Source organism: Ursus arctos, unplaced genomic scaffold (genome assembly GCF_023065955.2).
Source record: "Ursus arctos isolate Adak ecotype North America unplaced genomic scaffold, UrsArc2.0 scaffold_24, whole genome shotgun sequence".
Classification (NCBI taxonomy): domain Eukaryota; kingdom Metazoa; phylum Chordata; class Mammalia; order Carnivora; family Ursidae; genus Ursus; species Ursus arctos.
Window position 1 is genome coordinate 13,688,876 of NW_026622919.1, and position 24,112 is coordinate 13,712,987.

The 24,112-nt window shown below is 43.0% G+C and overlaps 1 protein-coding gene and 1 long non-coding RNA gene across 24 annotated transcripts in view; both read left to right on the top strand.

Annotated features, from left to right (window-relative positions):
• The first annotated feature begins 11 nt into the window (after nt 1-11).
• On the top strand, nt 12-2,935 carry LOC125280960 (uncharacterized). The gene is made up of 3 exons (XR_007187843.2): nt 12-510; nt 592-771; nt 2,221-2,935. It is a non-coding gene; the product is annotated as an uncharacterized LOC125280960 (long non-coding RNA).
• Nucleotides 2,936-3,124: 189 nt separating this feature from the next.
• Nucleotides 3,125-24,112, top strand: part of BPTF (bromodomain PHD finger transcription factor) — a 145,002-nt gene continuing 124,014 nt past the window's right edge. For 4 of the 23 annotated variants that reach the window (XM_026512438.4, XM_026512437.4, XM_048225661.2 and 1 more), the window contains exon 1: nt 3,126-3,981. In XM_026512438.4, the coding sequence (XP_026368223.2) occupies nt 3,348-3,981 (634 nt within the window). In that variant the 5' untranslated portion in view covers nt 3,126-3,347. Of the gene's footprint in view, nt 3,982-24,112 lie in introns of all 23 variants that reach the window. The other 19 variants (XM_026512443.4, XM_026512444.4, XM_026512439.4 and 16 more) reach the window with 12 other exon arrangements.

Sequence of the window (24,112 nt, forward strand, 5' to 3'; positions counted from 1 at the left end):
GAAAGAGAGGATGAGCGTGGGGAGGGGCAGAGGCAGAAGGAGACACAGACTCCATGCTGAGCACAGAGCCTGACATGGGACTTAATCTCAGGACCCCGAGATCATGACCTGAGCCCAAGTCAGACGCTTACCGACTGAGCCATCCAGGCGCCCCTCGCCATCACAGTATCTTATACATACATCATGGCACCTGTGTTAGTCAGTTTGGGGTGTTAGAACAAATTACCATAGCCTGGGTGGCTTTTAAACAACAGAAATTTATTTCTCAGAGTTCTGGAACGTGGAAGTCTGAGATCAGGATGCCAGCGTGTTAGGTTCTGGTGAGAGACCTCTTCTGGGTTGGAGACTTTTTGACTTCTCATTATGTACTCACATGATGGGGAGCAGAAACGGGAAGGAAGCTCTCTCATGACTTTATAAGGGCACTAATCCTATTCCTGAGAGCTTCACCCTCATGACCTCATCTAATCCTAATTACCTAAGGCCCCAAGCCTGATATCACATTGGGAGGTAAGGTTTCAACATATGAATTTTGTGGGTATGCAAACATTGGGTCCATAACAGCATCTGACTAAGGAACTAACTTTACAGTGAAAGGAGTGAAGAAACTGGCTATCCTATTAGATTCACTAGCCCTACTGTGGACCCCAACAACTGGAAGCAGCTGGCTTTGTAGTGGAATGGCCCGTGGAAGACAGCTACTGAAGCAGCTGGAAAACAACAGCTAAAGAGCTTGGATTCCACTTATACTCGGACCCAGCATTTCTGGAGGTGTCTGTTTCTTTCTCTTTTCTGTTTCAATGAGCCAGAGTCAGTTTCTGTTGCTTGCAACTAAAAACTCCAAGTAATACAAAGATATCTCCCTCGGGTGCCCGGCTGGCTCAGTTGATAGAGCATGCGACTCTTGATCTCAAGGTTGTGAGTTCAAGCCCCACATTGGGCATAGAGCTTACATACAAACACACACACACTTCTCTTCGTGCCATCTATTGGGTTTTTTTTTTTAATTTTTATTTTTTATAAAATGTCTTCCTCCACTACTAGCTTGCAAACTCTAGAGGCTGTCACCAGTATCTTTGTATTCCCCATGGTATATAGAACTCTGTGCTTTTATTTTTTTAAAAGATTTTATTTATTTGAGAAAGACCGAGATAGTGACAGAGAGCATGAGCAGAGAGGAGAGGTAGAAGCAGGCTCCCCGCTGAGCAGAGAGAGCCCAATGCCGGACTCGATCCCAGGACCCTGGGATCATGACCTGAGCTGAAGGCAGACACTTAACCGACTGAGCCACCCAGGCGCCCTGTGCTTTGATTTTTAAAAATTTTTTAAAAAGGATTTTTTTTTCTGTAAAGATTTTATTTTTAAGCAATCTCTACATCCAACATGGGGTCGAACTCACAACCGAGATCAGGAGTCACTTGCTCCACCAACTGAGCCAGACAGGTGCCCCAGAATACTGTCCTGTACGTAGTGCAGGATACAGGTTGCAAACTTGTAGACTCTGGGCTGTAACTCAATTGCATTTATTTGGACTGATCTGAAGTTTAGTTTGTTTTTTTATTTTTATTTTTTTTTATTATTATTTTTAAAGATTTTATTTATTCATTTGACAGAGATAGAGACGGCCAGAGAGAGAGAGAACACAAGCAGGGGGAGTGGGAGAGGAAGAAGCAGGCTCCTAGCAGAGGAGCCTGATGTGGGGCTCCATCCCAGAACGCCGGGATCACACCCTGAGCCGAAGGCAGACGCTCAACAACTGAGCCACCCAGGCGCCCCTAGTTTGTTTTTTTAAATCCTCGTGGTTGCCATATAAAAACCAAGAGATTTCATGTGAAATGCACATTTCCACCTTCTCTTGAAGAATTTGAAGATCTGGCTATTTTACACCCATATTCCCACGTCTGCCCTCCCTAAGCAAAACACAGGCCCTTCCATTTGTCAGTCCTCACCTTGCCCACTTTATTTACTTTCCTTACTTACATGGTCCTTGAAGGCATGTACATTTGCCACTCTTGATGCAATCAGATTATACTGAGTTTACTTGGCAATTAATGCTTGTATTTTCATTTTCATTTCACTTGCGTTCTATCCTTCTAACTAGATTGTAATAAGCCACTCGGTGTACAGAATCCTGCTTACTGTCTTTCTTTAAATCACTTTTTAGTTGTCACATATTCGATAAATATTAATATGTTTATAAAACTTTTCTCGAATCTCAAGCTGACCTTGACCCCTGTGAGTTGGAATACCTGATTTGGTCTGGCGGTGCCTGACATTTCATCATCATAATTCCTTCGCTGGCCTGAACTGAGACCTGGTGACTTGTCAGGTAAAGAAATTAAAATTATTTCCCCATAAGATAACACAAACAACATTTCGAAGTAGATTTTAGGAAGTCATCCTACTGCTTCTGAGAAACTGGGAAAGTTCTTGCTGAGGTGGTAGAGTTTCTAACTGGGACACTGAGAAAGGTGGAGGAGGATGGGAATGCAGGTGCGTTCTGGGTTTTCTCTGAGGCTTTTCGGATGGGCATTTTATCCAGTGAGTCTCAGAGTGACTTTCCCTCGGGGTCTGGCAGCCCAGGGTGTGGTTCCTGGCACAGCCCCTGAGCAGTTGTCATTGGGATCAATTTTAGGACTCTCTAGAACCAATCCTTCGGAGTTTCACATTTCTGGGAGCTCGTCTCCCCGGCCCCAGTTAATTTCCCTCCCGCGCTGGTGCAGGCGGTCCCCCTGCGCGACATCCTCCGACTCTTTCAGCATCAGTTTCCCCCAAGGGGGCGGGCGGGGGACCAGTATGGGGCTGCTCCTGACCTCCTCTTCGAGCCGGGGAAGAGGAGACGCGGGAGGGATGACCTGCCGAGTCCGGGATCAGCGGAAGCTCCGCGGAAGCAGCTGTCTCCTCAGGCCTGTGGCCCGCGGGAGCAGAGCGCCCCTCTCCCCCGCGCCGCCTGCATCCGCGGTCCAGCCGCGCCGCGCGGAGGCGCCCCGGGCTCCCCGCCCCCGACCCGGCGCTCCCGCGCTCCCCCTAGCGGCCGCCGCGCGGTCTCGCTCCGTCCCAGGCTCGTCGGCGGCGCAGCTCACGTGACCGCGCTCCGGGCCTGCGGCCGCTGTCGGTTCCCCCAGTCACCGAGCGAGAGGGAAGAAACAAGATGGCGGCTGAAGGCGATCCGGAGTGGGGCCCCAGCAATTCGGATTGAGCCTTCTCCCTCCACCCGCTTCCGCCGGCCGGGCCCCTCCCGCCCGGCCCCGCGGGCCTCCCCACCCGGCCCCGGCGCCCCCCACCGCCACCCCTCCGCCCGCCCCTCCCCCCTCCGCTTTCCCTTCTCCCCCCGCCTCGGCTCCGACATGAGGGGCCGGCGGGGCAGGCCGCCCAAGCAGCCCGCGGCTCCCGCTGCGGAGCGCTGCACCCCGGCCCCGCCGCCGCCGCCGCCGCCTCCGCCCACGTCCGGACCCATCGGGGGGCTCCGCTCGCGGCACCGCGGCAGCAGCCGGGGCAGGTGGGCCGCCGCCCAGGCTGAGGTGGCGCCCAAGACGCGGCTGAGCTCGCCCAGGGGGGGCAGCAGTAGCCGGAGGAAGCCGCCGCCGCCGCCGCCGCCGCCGCCGGCCCCCCCCAGCACCAGCGCCCCGGGCCGGGGGGGGCGAGGAGGCGGGGGCGGCAGGACGGGGGGCGGGGGCGGCGGCGGCCACCTGGCCCGGACCACCCCGGCCCGGAGGGCCGTCAACAAAGTGGTGTACGATGACCACGAGAGCGAGGAGGAGGAGGAGGAGGAGGAGGACATGGTCTCCGAGGAGGAGGAGGAGGAGGAGGAGGACGGCGACGCCGAAGAGACCCAAGATTCCGAGGACGACGAGGAGGATGAGATGGAGGAGGACGACGATGATTCCGATTATCCGGAGGAGATGGAAGACGACGACGACGACGCCAGTTACTGCACGGAAAGCAGCTTCAGGAGCCATAGCACCTATAGCAGCACTCCAGGTACCCACCCAGCCCAGTTGCTGCAGACTCCTTCCCCACCTCCTTTGCCCTCCCCCCTTGCTCACTCCCTCTCTGGTCTCCCCCCACCCCCACCTCCCCCCCAAACAGAGGGGAAACGCGACGGCACATCAAGTGGCAAAAAACTAGATTTACAAGAGGAAAGAGGCGCATTGTTCAAAATGGAGATTGCATTGTTGCAGTTTGCAGGCCACACACTCGCTCTCTCTTTCTCTCCCCCCAACCCCCTCTTTTTCCTCTTCAAAATTTGTGCCAGTGCAGTGTCTCCACCGGGCAGGATTGAAACTTTGGCACACACATATCCATTGCATTCATTTTTCGCCCCTTGTTTTGGTTTGGTTTTTGGAATGAAAGAAGCCTCTTGTTTTGCAAACCTCTTTGCATTTCTAATGTGGTTTCTTTTAGATTTTTATTATATATATGTTCCTTAAAAGGGAATTGAGGATTTAGACAGATTGTGGCACACAAACACACGCAAAAACATCCTTCTCTTCACACCCCTAGCAGTGTGGTTTTAAAATTGTGTTAAGGAAATGGATCAGTTGGGTTAGTAGGGGAGCCTTATCTGGTCCTGTGTGTTTGTTTTTATTCTTGAGTGCTAATGGGCTCGTGCAACAGTTGCTGGTAAATGGCTGATTAAAAAGCAAAGTAGAAAATCAAACAAAACCAAAACAAATTTGGCAATTCATTCGATTCCAAATCATTTTGGTAAAATCCAAAAAAAAAAAAAAAAAGAAAGTAAGAAACTGCAGCAACGAGCATCTTAACTAGTTGGATCCCTTTGCTTCGCCTGAGAAATGCAGTTTCGTGTCACCTGTTGCAGAAGATGTATAGTTGATCATGCAGACATAATTGCTGAAGGTGAACTTTTGGACCAACTTCTTAGTCACACGACAGAAGTACATGGGGATTTATTACAAAATGACTTTTTTTCTTGATTCTGTTTCTAAGGATAAAAGTCTTCTCTGGATCTGTAATGAATTTCTCCAGAGTGATTTTTCTCCTATTTTCTCACAGAAAGTTTCTCTAGGCTGGTGCTGAGATGCCTTTTTTTTTTTTAAACACACAATTGCTGCTTTGTATTAAATACGTAGTTGCAGATTACTAAATTGGGGGGGGTGGGTGGAAGTAACTTGTAGCAATAACCTACAGGATTTTTCCTTTATATTTTTGTTAATCTGGATTAACTAAATTAGATTCCAGTTTTAAGAGCATTTACAAAGTGAAGTTTATGAGGAAATAGGATCTTAAAAAAGTAATTAAGGTGTGTCACTTGTTTTTAATAGAGACGAGGGTAGTATAAGGGGTTAAATTTAGATGTTTCTGTTTTTTATAAATGCTTAACTACTTATGGGGGAGTATGAGTATTAAGCCAGATGAAGACTCATTTAGGTTGTCCTAACAGCAAATGCAAAAGGTAATTTTCTTTTGCCTGACAATATCTGCCTGCCTTCGCCTGGTCGGGGAGGAGGGGACGCTGGCAGGAGAGTGAAGGGAATGAATCAAGTGTCAAGTATTTATGTCTTGTGTGTAGAAGGAACTAACTGTACACCACTTTTCATTTCTGAGCCAACTTAATATCTTTTATAGTAATAGTTTTTACCTTAAGAAATCATATGTGGTTCTTTCTAACCAGAATTGAAAGACCCATAGAGACTGAATTACACTATCAGAGAAGTTTTTTCGGGCTAGACAGAGCTGAGGCATTTTGGCAGGGCAGTTCAGCTAACTTTAACCTCTTTGAGGGACTAGCAAATAATACTTAGGATTGTTAGCTGTGTATTTGCTGAGTTACATTACAATTTGTGTTTAGGTTTCCTTCTTTTAAAAAAATATTTGTGTATTTATGTACTTCCATGACATTTTGTTTTTATTAATGAAATTGTAGATACCTTGTGTATACTTGTCCTATCTTTATATGAAATTAAGGATTATATATCTTTATGTTAATCTTATATCTCCTGCATTTCCTGGTACAGTGTCTTGCACGTAGCAGCTGCTCATCAAAGATTAGTTGGATAAATGATTGTTAGGTGAGAGCTTGTAATAGATGAAGTTTTGATAATTCTGCAGTGGGTGCCCTAGCTCCTAAATATTTTGGATTTGGGTAACTAAAAATTGATGTAATTAGATTTTGATAGTTTGACCAGCGACTGTTTTAGTAGCAGAGCTGGTGTGTTTGAAGCTTCTCTTTCGTATTACTTGCCAGGCATTCTCCTTTCTTTATTGGATGTGGTGTTAACTTGTTGGATGTTTTACTTTTTGAAACACATTATTCCTCAAGATTATGGTGAAAGGGATCGTGCATTTTGTGTTAACTTTGAGAATATGTCCACTTGGCTAGAATGAGTAACAGTGCATGACAGTGAGTTGTTGAGGCTAAGCACCAGTTTCATTGGTTTTATTGTTTGTATTTCCAGACAATAAAGGCTAGGGAGAAGGCTGTCAGGTACATGTGTATATGTGTGAATGCTTCGGGAGAAAAAAACGTCTGGGACTGATATCCCAGGAGCACAGAAAAAGATATGATTGGTGGATTTGAATCCTGTACCGTCAAGGCTAAAAAGGGATTATACTTTACTGCGAATTTAGAACAATTTGATTAATTTTTGTAGGCAGTACTACTGTTGGCTTTAAGTACTAGCATTAAATTCCTACCGTAAGAAATTATTCCTTAGTCTAGTCGTCTGTTGAGTAAGGTTTGCAGGTAATATGGACTGTTGATGATGCAGAGATGTTGGTTGATTCTTTGAGCTTACTTTTCTAAAATCATAGGTTTTTTTTTTAAAGTTTATTTTTTTAGTAATCTTTACACCCATTGTGGGGCTCAACCTCATGACCCCGAGATCAAGAGTCACACGCTTCTCCAACTGAGCCAGCCAGGCACCCCTAAAAATCATAGATTTTAAAAAGTATTTTCATTGGAGATTAAATGTTTTCCTTTTATGGAGAAGAATTTTAAATGGGTGTGTAAGATATTCACATGACAAATAATACAATAGAAATGACAGTTTATTAATTCAAAATTGAAATCATCTGGTTTTGCTTCAGCTAAAAGCATTTGGCTGAAAAAGGCTTTTATTTATTTTTGTTTAATATAGAGTTATTTCACCCTATAGGTTTAACGATGTATTTTTTTAAAAGATTTTATTTATTTATTTGAGAGGGAGAGGGAGCAGCACACTCCTGCTGAGCAGAGAGCCTGACTAGGGCTTGATCCCAGGACCCTGAGATCATGACCTGAGCTGAAGGCAGGCGCTTAACTGACTGAGACACCCAGGTGCCCCTTTATGACATAATTTTTAGATTTTATTTATTTATTTGAGGGAGAGAGTGCATGCGCATGTATGAACTGGGGAAGGGGCAGAGGCAGAGGGAGAGGGAGAAAATCTCAAGCAGATTCCACACTGAGCTTCGAGCCAGTCATGGGACTGGATCCCAGGACCCTGAGATCATGACCTGAGCCGAAACCAAGAGCTGGACACTTAATCGACTGAGCCACCCAGGCACCTGGTTTTGTGACATATATTGTCAACGCATTGAGAAAGAACACATAGAAAATCTGTTTTGAATAGGTGTTTGGTGTTCTGACAGTATCTTGAAATCGAGCATTAGCTAAATAAAAATAAACCATGCTTGAAACTGGGTAGTTTTTGCATTTAACGTGTGTTGGACTTCTGAGGTATTATACTTAGCTGAATTTTGGAATTTGGAACCTTTGATGACTTCAGAAAGCCAAAGCCCTGATGTTTTCCCGGGAGAGTTAGTGATTTATGTTCTCTAAGGATTATGACAGAGGAGAGCAGTGGCATAGATGCCATGAATGAACTGTAGATGTATCTGAAGCAGAATTTGTTACTAGTTCGGCAGTACTTATTCCCACCAGTGTGAACCAAGTGTCTTTTTGGTATTTGTATAATTCCGGATTGCTACAAGTGAAAGTGCAGTAGGGATTTAGAGAAGGGGAAGTTTGTACCCTCTTTGGGGGAGTTGGTGTGGGTATATGCTTCTTGGATGGGCATGTGCAAGGTGAGGATGGATAGATCAAGGGAGGGGGCAGCATGAACCGAGGCACTGGTTTTTTTTTTTTTTTTTAAGATTTTACTTCTTAAGTAATCTCTACACCTAGTGTGGTGCTTGAACCCACAACCCTGAGATCAAGAGTCCAATGCCCCGCCAACCTGGCCTCCAGCCAGGTGCCCCTAAGGCACCGATTTTAAGGTGTGGGCAGTCTTAAGTGTCCTGGTTTAGCAAGAGCCTGAGCGTGTGAATAAGAAATAAGCTATAAAGGTCTGTTGTTGGGCAGTATCTGGAGAACCAGGCTATAACTTTCTGCCTCTCATCTGTAGGCTGAATATTGGGCTAGATCAGTGTTCTTTATTTTTTACTCTTGCAACACCCAAGGGATATGCAGTATTCCATCAGCAACGTGCAGGAGAATGAAACAAAACCAAATCAAATCACGGAGATACTGTTAAGCCACTGTTGCAGCCAGCTCATTCCCCCCAAATTGAGAGGATTATTAGAGGAGGTGATTTCTGTAGGCCCCCCCCCCCATCTATTTCAAATCAATTTCATTTGTGGGTATTGGTGATCAATCAGAAGATTGGGGAACAAGTGGAATATGATTTCAGTGGGATGTTAGCAAGTTTAGCATAGCTTCTGTTCTGCAGGATGGATTGGAAGAAGATGAGATAGCTAGTGGGTATCTGGATGGGTTTTGAAGCGCCGAATGGCAAATCAATTCAGGAGGTACTTCAGGGGGCACCTGGGTGGCTCAGACGCTTAAGCGTCTGCCTTCGGCTCAGGTCATGATCCCAGGGTCGTGGGATCCAGCCTCGCATCGGGCTCCCTGCTCGGCGGGGAACCTGCTTCTCTCTCTCCCTCTGCTGTTCCCCCTGCTTGTGCCCCCTCTCTCTCTCTCTCTCTCTCTCTGTCAAATAATTAAATAAAATCTTAAAAAAAAAAGAAAAGGAGGCACTTCAGGTTCCCCAGACCTCGACAACATCAGAAGTTTATGTAGATGGAGAGAAGAATGCATCACATACGCCTCCGTAGGAATGGTAGCACCCCCCCAAAACCCATACCCATTAGGAATTCAGGATTATAAGGGAAATGAGTGAGATCTGTTTTCAGGTATCTGTATCTGAAGAGGTTAAATATAAGAATGGGAAGAAAGAAAGTGAGGGCCCCGAAGAGTTACTAAAAAGTTGGGCAACATGATCTGTGAGTGGTAAAGAGATGCGTCTGAGTTATGCAGTAGTGAGTAGTCTTGTGTACAGTTCGTGTTCATCTTTTCTGGTGTATATTTGGGAATGGAGCTGTGTATTGAAATGTGTTTGCACAGCAGCACTGGTGATGTTGAGGCCAGGAACTCTGATTTCTTGTGTTAGATTCTCCTTTCCAGCTCAGTACCCTGTGTCCTCCCTGTGACTGCAGATCCTTGGAGGGGGCGTGTAGGGGATGAGAAGGTGATGGTTGTGGTGAGGGACTATGATAATCTGGGTGACATGGACAGGAGCCAATCCTAGCAGATGCCTTCTTTGCATTGAATAGATTCCTCCCTTCTTGGTCCTTAGCTAAACTCGAATTCCACTTCCCAGGAGGCATCTTTCCAGAAGTCTTCCCAGAATACTGTTGCTCTCCTTGGTCTTTTTTCTCTTTGAATACCGCTTTTTTTTTAAAGATTTTATTTATTAGAGAGAGAGAGAGAGAAAGCGTGTGCACATAAGCAGGGGGAACGGCAGGGGAAGAGGAAGAAGCAGACTCCCCACTGAGCAAGGGATTCCGACACAGGGCTCAGTCCCTGGACCCTGGGATCGTGACCTGAGCCAAAGGCAGACGCTTCACCGACTGAGCCCCCCAGGCGCCCCTGAGTGCCTGCATAGCTCTTACGGCCTCAGCTTCATCATTGAGCGCTAGTTTAGCACTGACACTCGTTCTAATTTTTTCATGCTTTCAGTTCTTTAAAATGATGAGCCTCAGGAGGCAGAAGATTGCTTAAAACAAAACAAACTTAAACTTGCAAAATGCACTTCAAGATTTTATTTTTTTGAGTAATCTCTATACCCAGCATGGGACTCAAACTCACAAGCTGTGATCAAGAGTTGCACCACCAGCTGAGCTAGCCAGGCGCTCCTGCACAATGCACTTTGACAGATGGAAAGTAAAATGCGGTGGTTCACTTCATTAAGGGTCCAACTCTTAATTTCAGCGCAGATCTTGATCTCAGGGCTATGAGTACAAGCCCCGCGTTGGGCTCCATGCTGGGTGTGGAGCCTGCTTAAAAAAAAAAAAAAAAGGATGGAAAGTCAAATCATACGGAAAGAATGAAAATGCATATAACTAAATGTAATTATGTTTTGTCTATTGGTATATATCAGGTTATTTTACATTTTTCTAGATATTTATATTACTCAAATATTATGTTTTGACTGCTGAATAATTTTTAAAAATAGTAAAAGTAATAGCACATTTATTGGACATCTGAAGTGCCGAGTGGCACCTGGGTGGCTCTGTCGGTTAAGTGTGACTCTCAATCTCAGCTCAGGTCTTGATCTCAGGGTCCTGAGTTCAAGCTCCATGTTGGGCTCCACCCTGGGCATTGAGCCTACTTAAAAAATAAATAAATAGCTAAATAATTCTCAAGCAATATTTAATAATTCCATTTTAAAAATAGCATTATTGTGGGGGGTCTGGGTGGCTCAGTCGATAAAGCATCTGACTTCAGCTCAGGGTCCTGGGATTTAGGCCCATATTGGGCTCACTGCTCAGCGGGGTACCTGCTTCTCCCTCTCGCTTTGCCTGCAGCTCCCTCTGCCTGTTCTGTCTCTGTCAAATAAATAAATAAAATCTTAAAAAAAAATAGCTTAATTGAAATATACATACTATAAAATTCACCCTTTTGTGAAGTGTATAATTCAGTGGTTTTTGATATATTCACAGAATTGTGCAACCATTACTACTCCCTAATTTCAGATCATTTTTTAATCATGCTCCCCTCCCCCCAAAACCCATACCCATAGGTCACTCCCTGTTCTCTCCCTCCCCTTTTGCCATTCATTGGCAACCACTACTTTCATTATCTGTTGGTTTGTCTCTTCTGGACATTTCATGTAAGTGGAATGATACAATATGTGGTTTCTTTCACTTAGCATAATGTTTTCAAGGCTCATGCATGTTGTAGCACATATATCAGTACTATGAGTAACATTCCATTATATGGATATACCACATTTTGTTTACCCATTCATCGGTTGATGGATATTTGAACTGTTTCCATTTTTTGGCTATTATGAATAATGCTGCTGTCAACATTTGTGTATGGGTTTTGGTCTGGACAATATGTTTTCATTTCTCATGAGTATATCCTAGGAGTAGAATTGCTGGATCATTACAAGTACAGTTTTATTTTATTATTATTGTTTTTAAAGTTATTTAAATAATCTCTACACCTAGTGTGGGGCTTGAACTCACAACCCTGAGACCAAGAGTCACATGCTTTTCTGACTGAGCCGGCCAGGTGCCCCACAAATACAGTGGGTTCCCTCCACCCCCAATACATTTTTAATAAAATCATTTTATTTAGACTTTTTTACAATAGTTTTAAAACAGTTCTTGGGCCGCCTGGGTGGTTCAGTCAGTTAATCATCTGCCTTTGGCTCAAGTCATGATCCTGGGGTCCTGGGATCGAGCCCCACATTTGTAAACTGGAGATATCTTAGCACTCAATTCAAGGTGTCATGAGGGTTAAATGGTTAATATACATGAAATGCTTAGAACAGTACCTGGCATGTGGTAAAGATTTAACAACTATTAGCTGTTACTATCTGTTGATTTGCTCTTGAACTGAAGATGGAGATGATGATGATTTTTTTTTTTTAATTTATTTGAGAGAGAGAGGGAGAGCACAAGCAGGGGGAGTGGTGGGCAGAGGGAAAGGAAGAAGCAGGCTCCCCGCTGAGCAAGGAGCCTGATGCTGGACTTTTTTTTTTTTTTTTTTTGTAAATTTTATTTATTTGACAGAGAGAGAGAGACAGCCAGCGAGAGAGGGAACACAAGCAGGTGTAGTGGGAGAGGAAGAAGCAGGCTCCCAGTGGAGGAGGGAGCCCGATGCGGGGCTCGATCCCAAGGACCTGGGATCACGCCCTGAGCTGAAGGCAGATGCTTAACGACTGAGCCACCCACGTGCCCCTCGATGTAGGACTTGATCCCAGGACTCTTGATCCCAGGATTCCCAGGGGAATCTCCCCTGAAGATGGAGAATGTATGAAGATACAGGGACCTTACTTCAAGTATAGTGAGAAAATGTCATCTAGGGGCGCCTGCGTGGCTCAGTTGGTTAAGCGTTCTGCTCTTGTTCTCAACTCAGGTCTTGATCTCAGAGTCATGAGTTCAAACCCCACATTGGGTTCCATGCTGGGCATGGAGCCTTCTTCAAAAAAAAAAAAAAAAGTCATTTGACTTATAAAATATAAACATATTTTGAGGACCACATTTAAGTAAAAATATGCATTAGAACAGAGTTTTATTTTCCCCCTTTAAAAGAAATATTAAATATTTAACTTACCCATTTAAAAAATTTAGTTTAGCTACCATCTAACTCATTCCAGAGCTATGGTAAATAATATATTTACTTCAGTTATTCACAGTGGTAAATTAGAGCAGAGAAAGCACTCATGACACTTCTAACGCTTGGTAGTTCGTGCTATCTTTCTTTCCCTGTTCAACACTAGTATTCCAGGTTTTCAAACCTACCTGTACATGGCCCTCTCCCTGTCTCCCTCCTTCCCTGGAAAGCTCATCTGTTTTCAAGTTGTTTTTAAGAACCGTGATGAAAAATTATAAAAATAGTGCAGATTTACTCTTTGGGGAAAATACTCATAATACAAAGATGAAAATGGAAATCTGTAATCTCACCAACCAAAGATAACTCCTGGCGATGTTTTTATACCATTTCCTATAACATGTTTTTACCTATGGATTTTTAAAAAGGTACAACTAGGGGTGCCTGGGCAGCTCAGTTGGTTGAGCGTCTGGCTCTTGGTTTCGGCTCAGGTCATGATCTCAGGGTCCTGGGATCGAGCCCCACATCTGGCTCTGTGCTCACTGGGGAGTCTGCTTGGGGATTCTGTCTCCCTCTCCCCACTTGGCGTGTGTGTGTGCTCTCTCTCTCAAATAAATAAATCTTTTTTTTTAAAGGTTCAACTAGGATTATATTAAACAAATTGGTTTTGCTTGATATATAGCAAAATTTTCACCTATCATTGTCTTTATCAAGGTAGTACATGAACATAGGTAACAAATTAAAATTGTATTAAAGGCTCATAGTGAACAAAAGCACTTCCCTGATATACCTCTTTTTTTTTTTTAAGATTTTATTAATTTATTTGACACAGAGAGACACAGCCAGCGAGAGAGGGAACACAAGCAGGGGGAGTGGGAGAGGAAGAAGCAGGCTACCAGCGAAGGAACCTGATGCGGGGCTTGATCCCAGATCGCTGGGATCATGCCCTGAGCCGAAGGTAGACGCTTAACGACTGAGCCACCCAGGCGCCCCTGATATACCTCTTTCTGCCCGAGACCTCTCTAGAGGCAGTGGCTTGCAGTTCTTATGGTTGTTTTTTTTTCTCCCCTTGGCATTTACCACAGTATTTTTAAATAATATGCTTATATTTGGTTTATCAGTTTTAGACATTTCTCTTTTGACTTTGTTAATGGTAGATGAAGAGTTAGCCCTATCATAATTACTCTTACTTTTTCCTTATCCTCTCGTTATAGCATGATTTTTGGATAAATGTTGGGGGATTGGTTATATGATCATAACTATGTAAAGACTGGCTTTATTGTGTTCTAGCATCTAGTGTTGCACTTGAGAAGTTTAGGACCATTCTGATTACTTCCTTCAGGTTTTTTTTTCTTTTCTAAAGCATTTAGGCTCTTTTTATGGTCTCCAGTATTGTAAAGTTTGGCAGTGACACCATATCCTTTAATGTGGCTCTTTTTTTCATTCATTGTGCTGCGTGCTTGGTGGCTCCTGCCCTTTTTGCTAATTAAAAAATTTTTTTAACCTTTTAGGTAGGGGAGACTGGATGGCTCAGTCATTAAGCGTCTGCCTTTGGCTTAGGTCCCAATCTGGGATCGAGCTCTGAGTTGGGCTCCCTGCTCAGCAGGAAGCCTGCTTGTCCCTCTCCCTCCCCCCAACTTGTGTCCCCTCTCCACTCTCTGTCAAATAAATAAATAAATAAAATCTTTAAAAAAATAAATAAATTTTAAGTAAACTCAGTGCTGCTCGTGGCGCTCAGACTCACAACCCCGATATCAGGAGTCTCACGTTGCACCAACGGAGCCAGCCAGGTGCCCCTCGGTGGCCCTTTTAATACGGAGATTTGTGTTCTATAGTCCTGCGAATTTTTTTTCTGTTATTTGCTCATTTTTTCCCAAATTTGTTCAGTTCTCTTCTTGAACTCCTAGTTAGTTAGATGTTGGATCTTGTAGACTGATCTTACTAAGTTGTTTGTCATTTTAAATTTTTGTTGTCTTGTCCTTTTGGTCTGCTTTCTGGGAGATTTCTTTTTCTTTCTCTTCCAAGCCTTCTGTTAGGTTTTTATTTCACCTGTCAGATACTTAATTTCTAAAAGCCGCTTTCTTTTTTTTTTTTTTTTTTTTAAAGATTTTATTTATTTATTCGACAGAGAGAGACAGCCAGCGAGAGAGGGAACACAAGCAGGGGGAGTGGGAGAGGAAGAAGCAGGCTCATAGCGGAAGAGCCTGATGTGGGACTCGATCCCGGAACGCCGGGATCACGCCCTGAGCTGAAGGCAGATGATTAACCGCTGTGCCACCCAGGCGCCTCTAAAAGCCGCTTTCTTTGTTACTTTTTCATAGCATCCTGTTTAATGACATATCTTCTCATATTTCTTACTAATGCTAATTAAAATTATTGAAGTACACCTTACATATATAGTAAAATTCACCCTTTTTAGTGTACAGTTTTGACTCTTAAGTTTTGGCAAACACATACAGCCATGTAACCACCATTACCATGAGTATAGAATAGTTCCATTATCGGCCCTAAATTCCCTTGTGTCCCTTTAGTCAGCCCTCTCCCCTTCCTTACACCGCAGGCCACCACTGATGCATTTGCTGTTCCTGTAGTTTTTGCCTTTTTCTGAATATCATATAAGTAGGCTATTTAGCTTTTTGAGTCTGGCTTCTTTTACCTAGCATAGTAAATTTGAGATTCATCCAAAATACTGTTTTTATCAATAGTTCATTCCTTTTTATCACAGAGTAGGTAGTCCTTTGTACGGATGTACCACAGTTGGCTTATCCACTCACCAGTTCAAGAACGTTTGAGTTGTTTCCAGGTTTTGGAGGTTATAAATAAAGTTGATGTAAGTCATTTACTTACAGGTTTTTGTGTGAACACAAGTTTTTATTTCTGTTGGGTAAATACCTAGGAGTGGAATTGCTGGGTTACATGCCATGTATATTTTAACCTTATAAGAAACTGCTAGGGGCGCCAGGGTGGCTCAGTCATTAAGTGTCTGCTTTGGCTCAGGTCGTAATCCCGGGTCCTGGGTTTGAGCTCTTAGTTGGGCTCCCTGCTCAGCAGGGAGTCTGCTTCTCTCTCCCCCTCTCTGCCCCCCCTTCTCTGTCTCTCTTTCTCTCAAATAAACAAAATCTTTTTAAAAATTAGAAAAAAAACATGCCAAACTGTTTTCCAAAGTGGTTTTACCATTTTGCGTTCCCACCAACAATGGATGAGGATTCCAGCCATTGTAATAGGTATGTAGTAGTAGTTTCTTTTCTTTTATTCCTTTTTTTTTTTTTTAAAGATTTTATTTATTTATTTGAGAGAGAGCGAGTGAGGAGCAGAGGGAGAGGGAGAAGCAGACTTCCCTTGAGCAGGGAAACTCCATCCTGGACTTTGACCTGAGCCAAAGGCAGTTGCTTAACCCACTGAGCTACCCAGGTGCCCCTAGTGGTATGTTTCATTATGACTTTAATTTTCATTTCCCTACTGATTAATGATGCTGAGCATCTTTTCATGTGTTTATTTGCTTGTCTGTGAAGCAAATCTTTGGTGAAGCGTCTGTTGAAATATTCTTCCCAATTTTTATTTGGGTGTGTTTGTTTTCTTATTTTTTTTTTTTTCTTAAGATTTTATTTATTTATTTGACAGAGAGAGAGACAGCCAGCGAGAGAGGGAACACAAGCAGGGGGAGTGGGAGAGGAAGAAGCAGGCTCCCAGCGGAGGAGCCTGATGTGGGGCTCGATCCTAGGACTCCGGGATCACGCCCTGAGCCGAAGGCAGACGCTTAATGACTGAGCCACCCAGGCACCCCTGTTTTCTTATTCTTGAATTTGGAAAGTTTAGCTAACAATAATTATTTAAGTTATATAATTTCCCAGAGCTCTTTTCTCTGTTCCTTTTTCTTTTTTAAAGATTTTTATTTATTTGACAGAGAGAGACGCAGTGAGAGACGGAACACAAGCAGGGGGAGTGGGAGAGGGAGAAGCAGGCTTCCAGCAGAGGAGCCTGATGTGGGGCTCGATCCCATAACGCCAGGATCACGCCCTGAGCTGAAGGCAGATGCTTAACGACTGAGCTACCCAGCCGCCCCCTCTGTTCCTTTTTCAAACCATCCTCTTCTTGGATGTAATACCCTTTATTTCTCTGAGGACATTTATTAGTTGTTTAAAACTTTTCTTTGTTTCTTTTGTTACCTCAGATTCCATTCTTTTTGTTTGTTTGTTTTTGTTTTTATTTTTATTTTGTTTTTTAAGTAGGCTCTACAGGAAATGTGTGGCTTGAAACCACAGTCTTTAGATCAAGAGTCGCATGCTCTACTGACTGAGCCAGCCAGGCACCCCAGATTCTATTGTTCTGTTTTAATTCTAATAGTGGAGGCTTTTTTTTTGTATACCTCATGATCCTTAGCTGTTCATGGGGCAAGATGCTGTATAGTGGGTGGCCGTGGTTTCCCAACTGGTAGGTTTCACTGTGGGGTGATTGGGCAGTGAGCCAACCTTTTCTTTGGTGGAACCCCAGATACCAGTATTTTATTTCTGTGTATTTTTGTTTTTGCCTTTCACTTTTTTATTTTTCTCCTGTGAGTCTGTTTGGTGTCTTAAAGGAAGATTCCTTTTTTCTTGCCTGTGGCTGGGATTTAGGGGTCTGAGAGAGAGTGTATGCCCAGTATCTTGGGAAGTTAAGTGAAGGAAGGTAGCAAGGGCTCTCACCTTACGGTATGCACATGTCACCAAATTTCCCATTAGGAACCCTAAGCCTTCTAGGTCCAATGGTCCAGGAGTCCTGGTGCCTGCAGATCATTAGCTGTCTTGCTCCTCCCCTTTGCCTCTGAAAGTTCTTAGAATGGAGACTTCTCTCTGCAAAGTCGAATACCTCTTTTTCCAGTTTCCACATTCTACAAAGTCACTGAAATTGCTTGATTGCTTATGTCTCCTCTTTTCTTTCTCTCTCTCTCTCTTTTTTAAAAAAAGACTTTATTTATTTGAGAGAGAGAGAGAATGAGCGGTGGGAAGGGACAGGGGGAGAGAGAGAGGGAAGCAGACTCCCCGCTGAGCAGGGAGCCCAATGCAGGGCTCGATCTGAGGACCTGGAGTTCATGACCTGAGCTGAAGGCAGATGCTTAACTGACTGAGCCACCCAGGTGCCCTTTTCTCTCTTTTTTTTAACTTTTCTTCCCACCACTTTTATTGAGATAAAATTGACATATAACATTATATTAGTTGTGTACATCATAATGATTTGATATATATTGCAAAACGACTTCTGCAATGAGTTAATATCCATCACTTAATATAAAGCTTTTTTTTCTTGTGATGAGAACTTTTAAGATATACTCTTTTTTAAAGATTTTTATTTATTGAAAGAGACTGTGTGCATGTGCGCACGAGTGGGGCGAGGGGCAGAGAGAGAGAGGGAGAAGCAGACTCTGTTGAGCAGGGAGCCCTACTCTGGGCTAGGTTCCAGGACCCTGGGATCATGACCTGGGCTGAAGGCAGATGCTGAACTGACTGAGCCACCCAGGCGCCCCTAAGATCTACTCTTTTAGCAACTTTCAAATGTACAATATTGTTAACTATAGTTACATGTTATATATTATATCCCCAGAACTTATTTATCTTATAACTGGAAGTTTGTGCTTTTTGACTATCTTCTCTCATTTTCCCCATCCCTCATCTGTTTTCTGTCTTTGAGTTTGTTTTGTTTAGATTCCACGTGTAAGTGAGATCCTACAGTATTTGTCTTTGTCTCACTTATTCCACTTGTCATGGTGTCCCCAAGGTTTATCCATGTCATTGCAGGATTTCCTTTTTTATGGCTTAATAATAATCCATATTTTCTTTGGCGTGTGTGCGTGCGCACGTACATGTACACGTCATGTTTTCTTTATTCGTTCACCCGTCGATGAACACAGGTAGTTTGCATGTTTTGGCTAGTGTAACTAATGTTCAGTGAACGTGGGGATGTAGATAGCTCTTTGAGATAGTGGTTTCTTTTCCTTTGAGTAATACGGGAATTGCTGGATCATGTGGTAGTTTTCTGTAATTAATTTTTTTGAGAAACCTCCATGTTGTTTCCCATAGTGGCTTCACTGATTTACGTTTCTAGTAACAGTGCGCAAAGTTTCCCTTTTCTCCACACCATTGCCAAGCTTGTTATTTCTTCCCTTTTTGATAATGGCCATTCTCACAGGTGTGAGGTGATACCTCATAGTGATTTTTTCCCTTTGTTCTAGTACGTTTTTGCCTTTCCTATTTCTTCACTGTCAATTTTCCAGGTGTTAGGAGGAAAAGGATATTAACTCATGCTACAATTTTGTCATATATAAACTGAAGTCTTGGGGTGCCTGGGTGGCTCAGTCAGTTAGGCGTTTGCCTTTGGCTCAGGTCATGATCCCAGGGTCTTACGCATCTGGCTTCCTGCTCAGGGGGGGATTTTGCTTCTCCCTCTCCCTCTGCCTCTCTCCCCAGCTTGTGCGCTCTCTCTCTCTCAAATAAGTAAATAAAATCTTTAAAAAAAGTTAAACACATTAATATACGTACATATGTAATATGTAACATGCATAATATGTAACATATAACAATATGCATACTCTAGTATATATAACATGACATACCATTATAAGTACAGTAAATACATTTTCATCAGCAGTATATAGATATGTATTTCACCAGCTTTCATTTTGCCAGCACTTTTATAAAGCATCTTTGCATTTAGTGGGTTAAAAGCTCTCTTGTTTGACTTTGCATTTCTTTCTGATAAAATTTAATATTTTCATGACCTCTGATGTCCAAATCTCTATTTGTAGTCATGATTTCTTTCCTGTATTTTAACTTAGTAATGGATGAATACTTCTTGAAGCCTTCCACTTATACGTCCTATAGGCACATCACACTGAACGTGTTCCAAATAAAATTCACGCTTTAGTGACCACTCCCAACCTCCCATTTCCTTGCTCAGCAAATAATGGCACTGCCCACTGAATTGCCCAAGTCAGAAGTGAGGAAGTAAGAAACTCCTCCCTATGCCTCACCCTGCATATGTAAGATTGTTACCAGGTCCTATTCAGTTTACGGATCTTTTAACTCTTTTGTTCATTTATGCTAATGGTTCCTTAAATTGGGCCCTCTTCATCCCTCACTTGGCCTCTTGAAGGAACTGGCTTGCCTGCCGGGCCTCCTTTCACTTAGTCCAGCCGCAACTTCTGTTGCTTCGTTGATTTGTTCATTTATTAAAAAAAAAAAAAAAAAAAAAAGCTGTCGAGTCCTGCTGTATTCCAGGCACTACCTGGAATGGAGCTGGGAATAAATCAGACACGGCCCCTGCCCTGGTGTGGCAGGGAAGGCAGCAAGTGTATCGGTAAGAGGAGTGTTTTAAAAGGGGGCATGTAAATATGATCTAGTATGTGGGGGTCAGAGAAAGCTTCCCTGAAGAGCTGACAATTAGGCTCAAAATTAAAGAGAGGAAAGAGGATTGTAGGCCCTAGGATCCTTACGTGCAATGGACTGGTGGGAAGACGGTGAAGGATTTTATAAGGAGTAACGTGATCAGACTGCTTTTAAAGAGGTCTCTCTGGCTATAGAATGGAGAATGAAGCGGAGTGGGATAAGATGATGGATGAAGGGAGTTCGGTCGTTGAAGTAAACCAGTTGACAGGTTTTGTGCTAGGTTGGTATCAGTGGGAGTGAAGAGAAAGAATTCAAAAAAATAATTTAGGACTTAAAATGACCTATCTTAGTGATAGGTTGATTAGGTCGAGTGTGGTGAAGGAGAGAAAGGTCAAGGATGAATTGACTTCTGAATCTCCCTTATTTCTTTATATTCACAACTTATTTCTCTTCACCTTGAATTTGATCATTAAGTAATACTGAATTCTTTGTAGTTCTCCTCACATACCTTATAGTTATTCACTGCTGTGGTGATTAACTCCTAGTCACCCAGCCGTCACCTTGTCCAGCTTACCTTCTCTGGTCACTGTTCTCTTTTCCCCGAGTAGGTCTAAGTTCTTTTACCTCTCCTTTCATCCTGCAGAAATTTGTACACTTACATGCTTTTTTTTTTTTTTTTAAAGATTTTATTTATTTATTCGACAGAGATAGAGACAGCCAGCGAGAGAGGGAACACAAGCAGGGGGAGTGGGAGAGGAAGAAGCAGGCTCATAGCGGAGGAGCCTGATGTGGGGCTCGATCCCATAACGCTGGGATCACGCCCTGAGCTGAAGGCAGACGCTTAACCTCTGTGCCACCCAGGCGTCCCCACTTACATGCTTTTTAGTTTCCAAATGTTTGGGAAATTTCTGGCTGTCTTTTTTTTTTAAAGATTTTATTTATTTATTAATTTATTTGAAAAAAAGAGGGAGCTGGGGTAGGGGCAGAGGGAGAGGGAGAGAGAAAATCCCAAGCAGACTCCCTGCTGAGCAGGAAGCCCCATACGGGACTGATCTCAGGACCCTGATACCATGACCTGAGCCAAAGCCAAGAGTGGGATGCTTAACTGACTGAACCATGTAGATGCCCCTCTAGACCTCTTTGTGTTACTGATTTTTAATTTAATTCCATTATGGTCAGAGAATATACTTTGTATGACTTAATTTTGTAAAACATTTTTAGAGGTTTGTTTTGTGCTCCAAAATATTGTCTAGGTGAATGTTCCAAGTGTACTTGGAAAGAAGGCGTACTCTGTTTTTGGATGGATTGTTCCATAAATAACCAGTTAGGTTAAGTTGGTTGCAGTGCTGTTAAGGTCTTCTGTATCCTTGCTGATTTTTCATCTAGTTGTTTTATTGATTACTAAGAGAGGAGTGTTGAAATCTACAACTGTTGTTATGGATTTGCCTATTTGTCCTTGGAGTTCTGTTAGTCATCATATATTTTGAGGCTCTGTTATTAGGCGCATAAATATTTAGGAGGGATTATTTTATCCTCTAGATTATTTGACCCCTTTATCATTAAATCAAGATATTGTATTGAAATGGACTGCTAATTATCTGGTTGTCACCTTCATAAGAACCTACGTTAGGGCAGGGCCTCATTCATTTTCCTCTCCTTAGTGCCTGGCTCAATCTCCAGTGTGTGGTAGGCAGCACAGGTATATGAGTATATGAGTCAAAGAAAGCCTCTGGATTCTTTTCATTCTTAGTTCTCTGCTGTCCACTATGGCAGCCACTAGCCACATGTGGATATTGATTGATTGATTTAAAAAATTTTTATTTTATTTTTTTTTATAAAAAGATTTTATTTATTAGGGAGATTGAGAGAATGAGTGGGAGGAGGGGCAGAGGGAGAAGCAGGCTCCCAGCTGAGCAGGGTGCCCAATGCAGGACGCCACCCCAGGATCCCAGGATCACAGCCTGGGCTGAAGGCAGACACTTAACTGACAGCCACCCAGGCACCCTAAAATTTTTTTAAAAAATATTTTTAAGTAATTTCTGTACCCAGCGTGGGGCTCGAACTTACAACCCTGAGATCAAGAGTGGCATGCTCTGCGGACTGAGTCAGCCATAGGCACCCCCAGTAGCCACACATGGAGTTGCCTATTGTTAGAGGCAGTGAGTTACTACTTAGTTTTAGAAAATCTGATAAAATTAAGTGAAGAGTGATAGATGAGGGACATAAGGGAAAGGATTACAATTTCGAGGCTTTTGGTTGGGAAATTTAATTTGGTAACTTTCGAGTATTCAGTGTTGTAAAAGTTTAACAGTTGGTCTATGAGCTGACTTGTCAGATACTGGTGCTTTCCAGTGTGTCTGTTCTCCTGTGTAAAACCTCTTCTCAGGAGCTCTAGCCAGATTATTTAACTGATAGTTTTCAAGGAAAACACATCACTTTTTTTTTTTATTGGAATTCTTTTGTTCCTTAATTGATGTTAAATTGCAGCTATGGGCCCTCCTGAGATTTGCCAAGAAAGTGAATGCCTAGACCTCTCTACTCATGGATGTTTTCTAGAATTCACACACTTGGGAGACTGCACAGCCAAGTGATTCATACCAAGTGGCAGTGTTCAGTAGGTTCAATTTCTATATTTTCCTGTCATGGCTTCCTGCTTGATTTCAGTATGTTAACATTGCCTCCTTTTGAGGTCTGTCTGTTTATAGTATATTCTATTTATGGAACTTAAAAAGTATCTCAGAAATGCACATATTAATCTGTGTGGAATTTCTCTTCTTGTCCTTATTCCTTCTAATGCTTGCACAGCGATATCAAGACTTGTCTGAGGAAATCTTCCAACATTTAGAATAGCTAGTAAAATTTTAGCACCTCCGATCAGTGCAATTTTCACTGTTCTTCTAGACATTGAAATAATTTCACATACTCCTTGAAGCCTTATTTAGTAAATTACCCCTTTCTCTGACTCATGACCATATTCTGCTTTCAAATTGCTATGCAAATAATAAAAAATTTAAAAAGCAGTTTTACTGTAATTTCAGATAACTTACTTGAACTTTTGGGTTTGAAATTATCCAGGTGAAATGCCTTCGATTTCTGATTTTCTGTAAACTTAGAAAATTGCCTCCTTCCAGATATGTTATTCTTGTTTGAGTTGTGACTCTTCCCTGTGTCTTGGAAGAAACCTAATGGTGGAGATTGTTAATGGCAGGGGTCATAAACTCAAATGCCTATAGGGTTCAAGTATGTAAGGTAAAGACTTAAAATAGACTTTTTTTCCTTTATTAAAACATAACTGCATTTGCTGTTAATATTATTTGCCTTAAAAAAACTAGCCACATTGAGGGGTGCCTGGGTGGCTGAGTCATTTGAGTGTCCAACTCTTGATTTACGCTCCCGTCATGAACCCAGGGTCATGGGATCGAGACCTGCGTTGGACGCCCTGCCTGGGAATCTCTCCCTCCTTCTCCCTCTGCCCCTTCCTACCGGCATGCCCTCTCTTTCTCTCTCTCTCTCTCTCTCTCTAACTGCCCCCCCTGCAAAAAAACCTTAGCCATATTGATGGGCACCTGGTAGAGCATACAACTCTTGATCTTGGGGTTGTAAGTTCAAGCCCACATTGGGAGTAGAGCTTACTTAAAAATAAATAAAATAAAATGAAAAAATAAACATCTGGCTCTATTGAAATTATAGCCCCTTTGTGCTTTTACTGACAGTGCTGTCTAAATGTGCTAGAGGTGTATCTGTAGTTACCAGGCTGGTGCTTCTGTAGGGGATTCCAAGAGTGGGATTGTTGGGTGAGAATTTTTTTTTTAAGATTTTATTTATTTGACAGAGAGTGAGCACAAGTAGGGGGAGCAGCAGGCAGAGGGAGAGGGAGAAGCAGGCTTGCTAGCAGGGAGCCTGTCTCGGGGCTCTATCCCAGGACCCTAGGATCATGACCTGAGCCGAAGGCAGAAGCTTAATGACTGAGCCACCCAGGCGCCCGATGTTGGGTGGTATTTTTAATAGGCTGAACTACATTATACTCCCACCACCTAGTTGTTTTTAAGCTTCCCCTCATCTGTGCTTATGGTTCTTCAAAATTAATTATTTTTACTTGAGATATCATTGACGTATGACTTTATATTAATTTCAGGTGTACAACATAATGATCTGATACATGTATATATTGCAAAGTGATTTACCACAT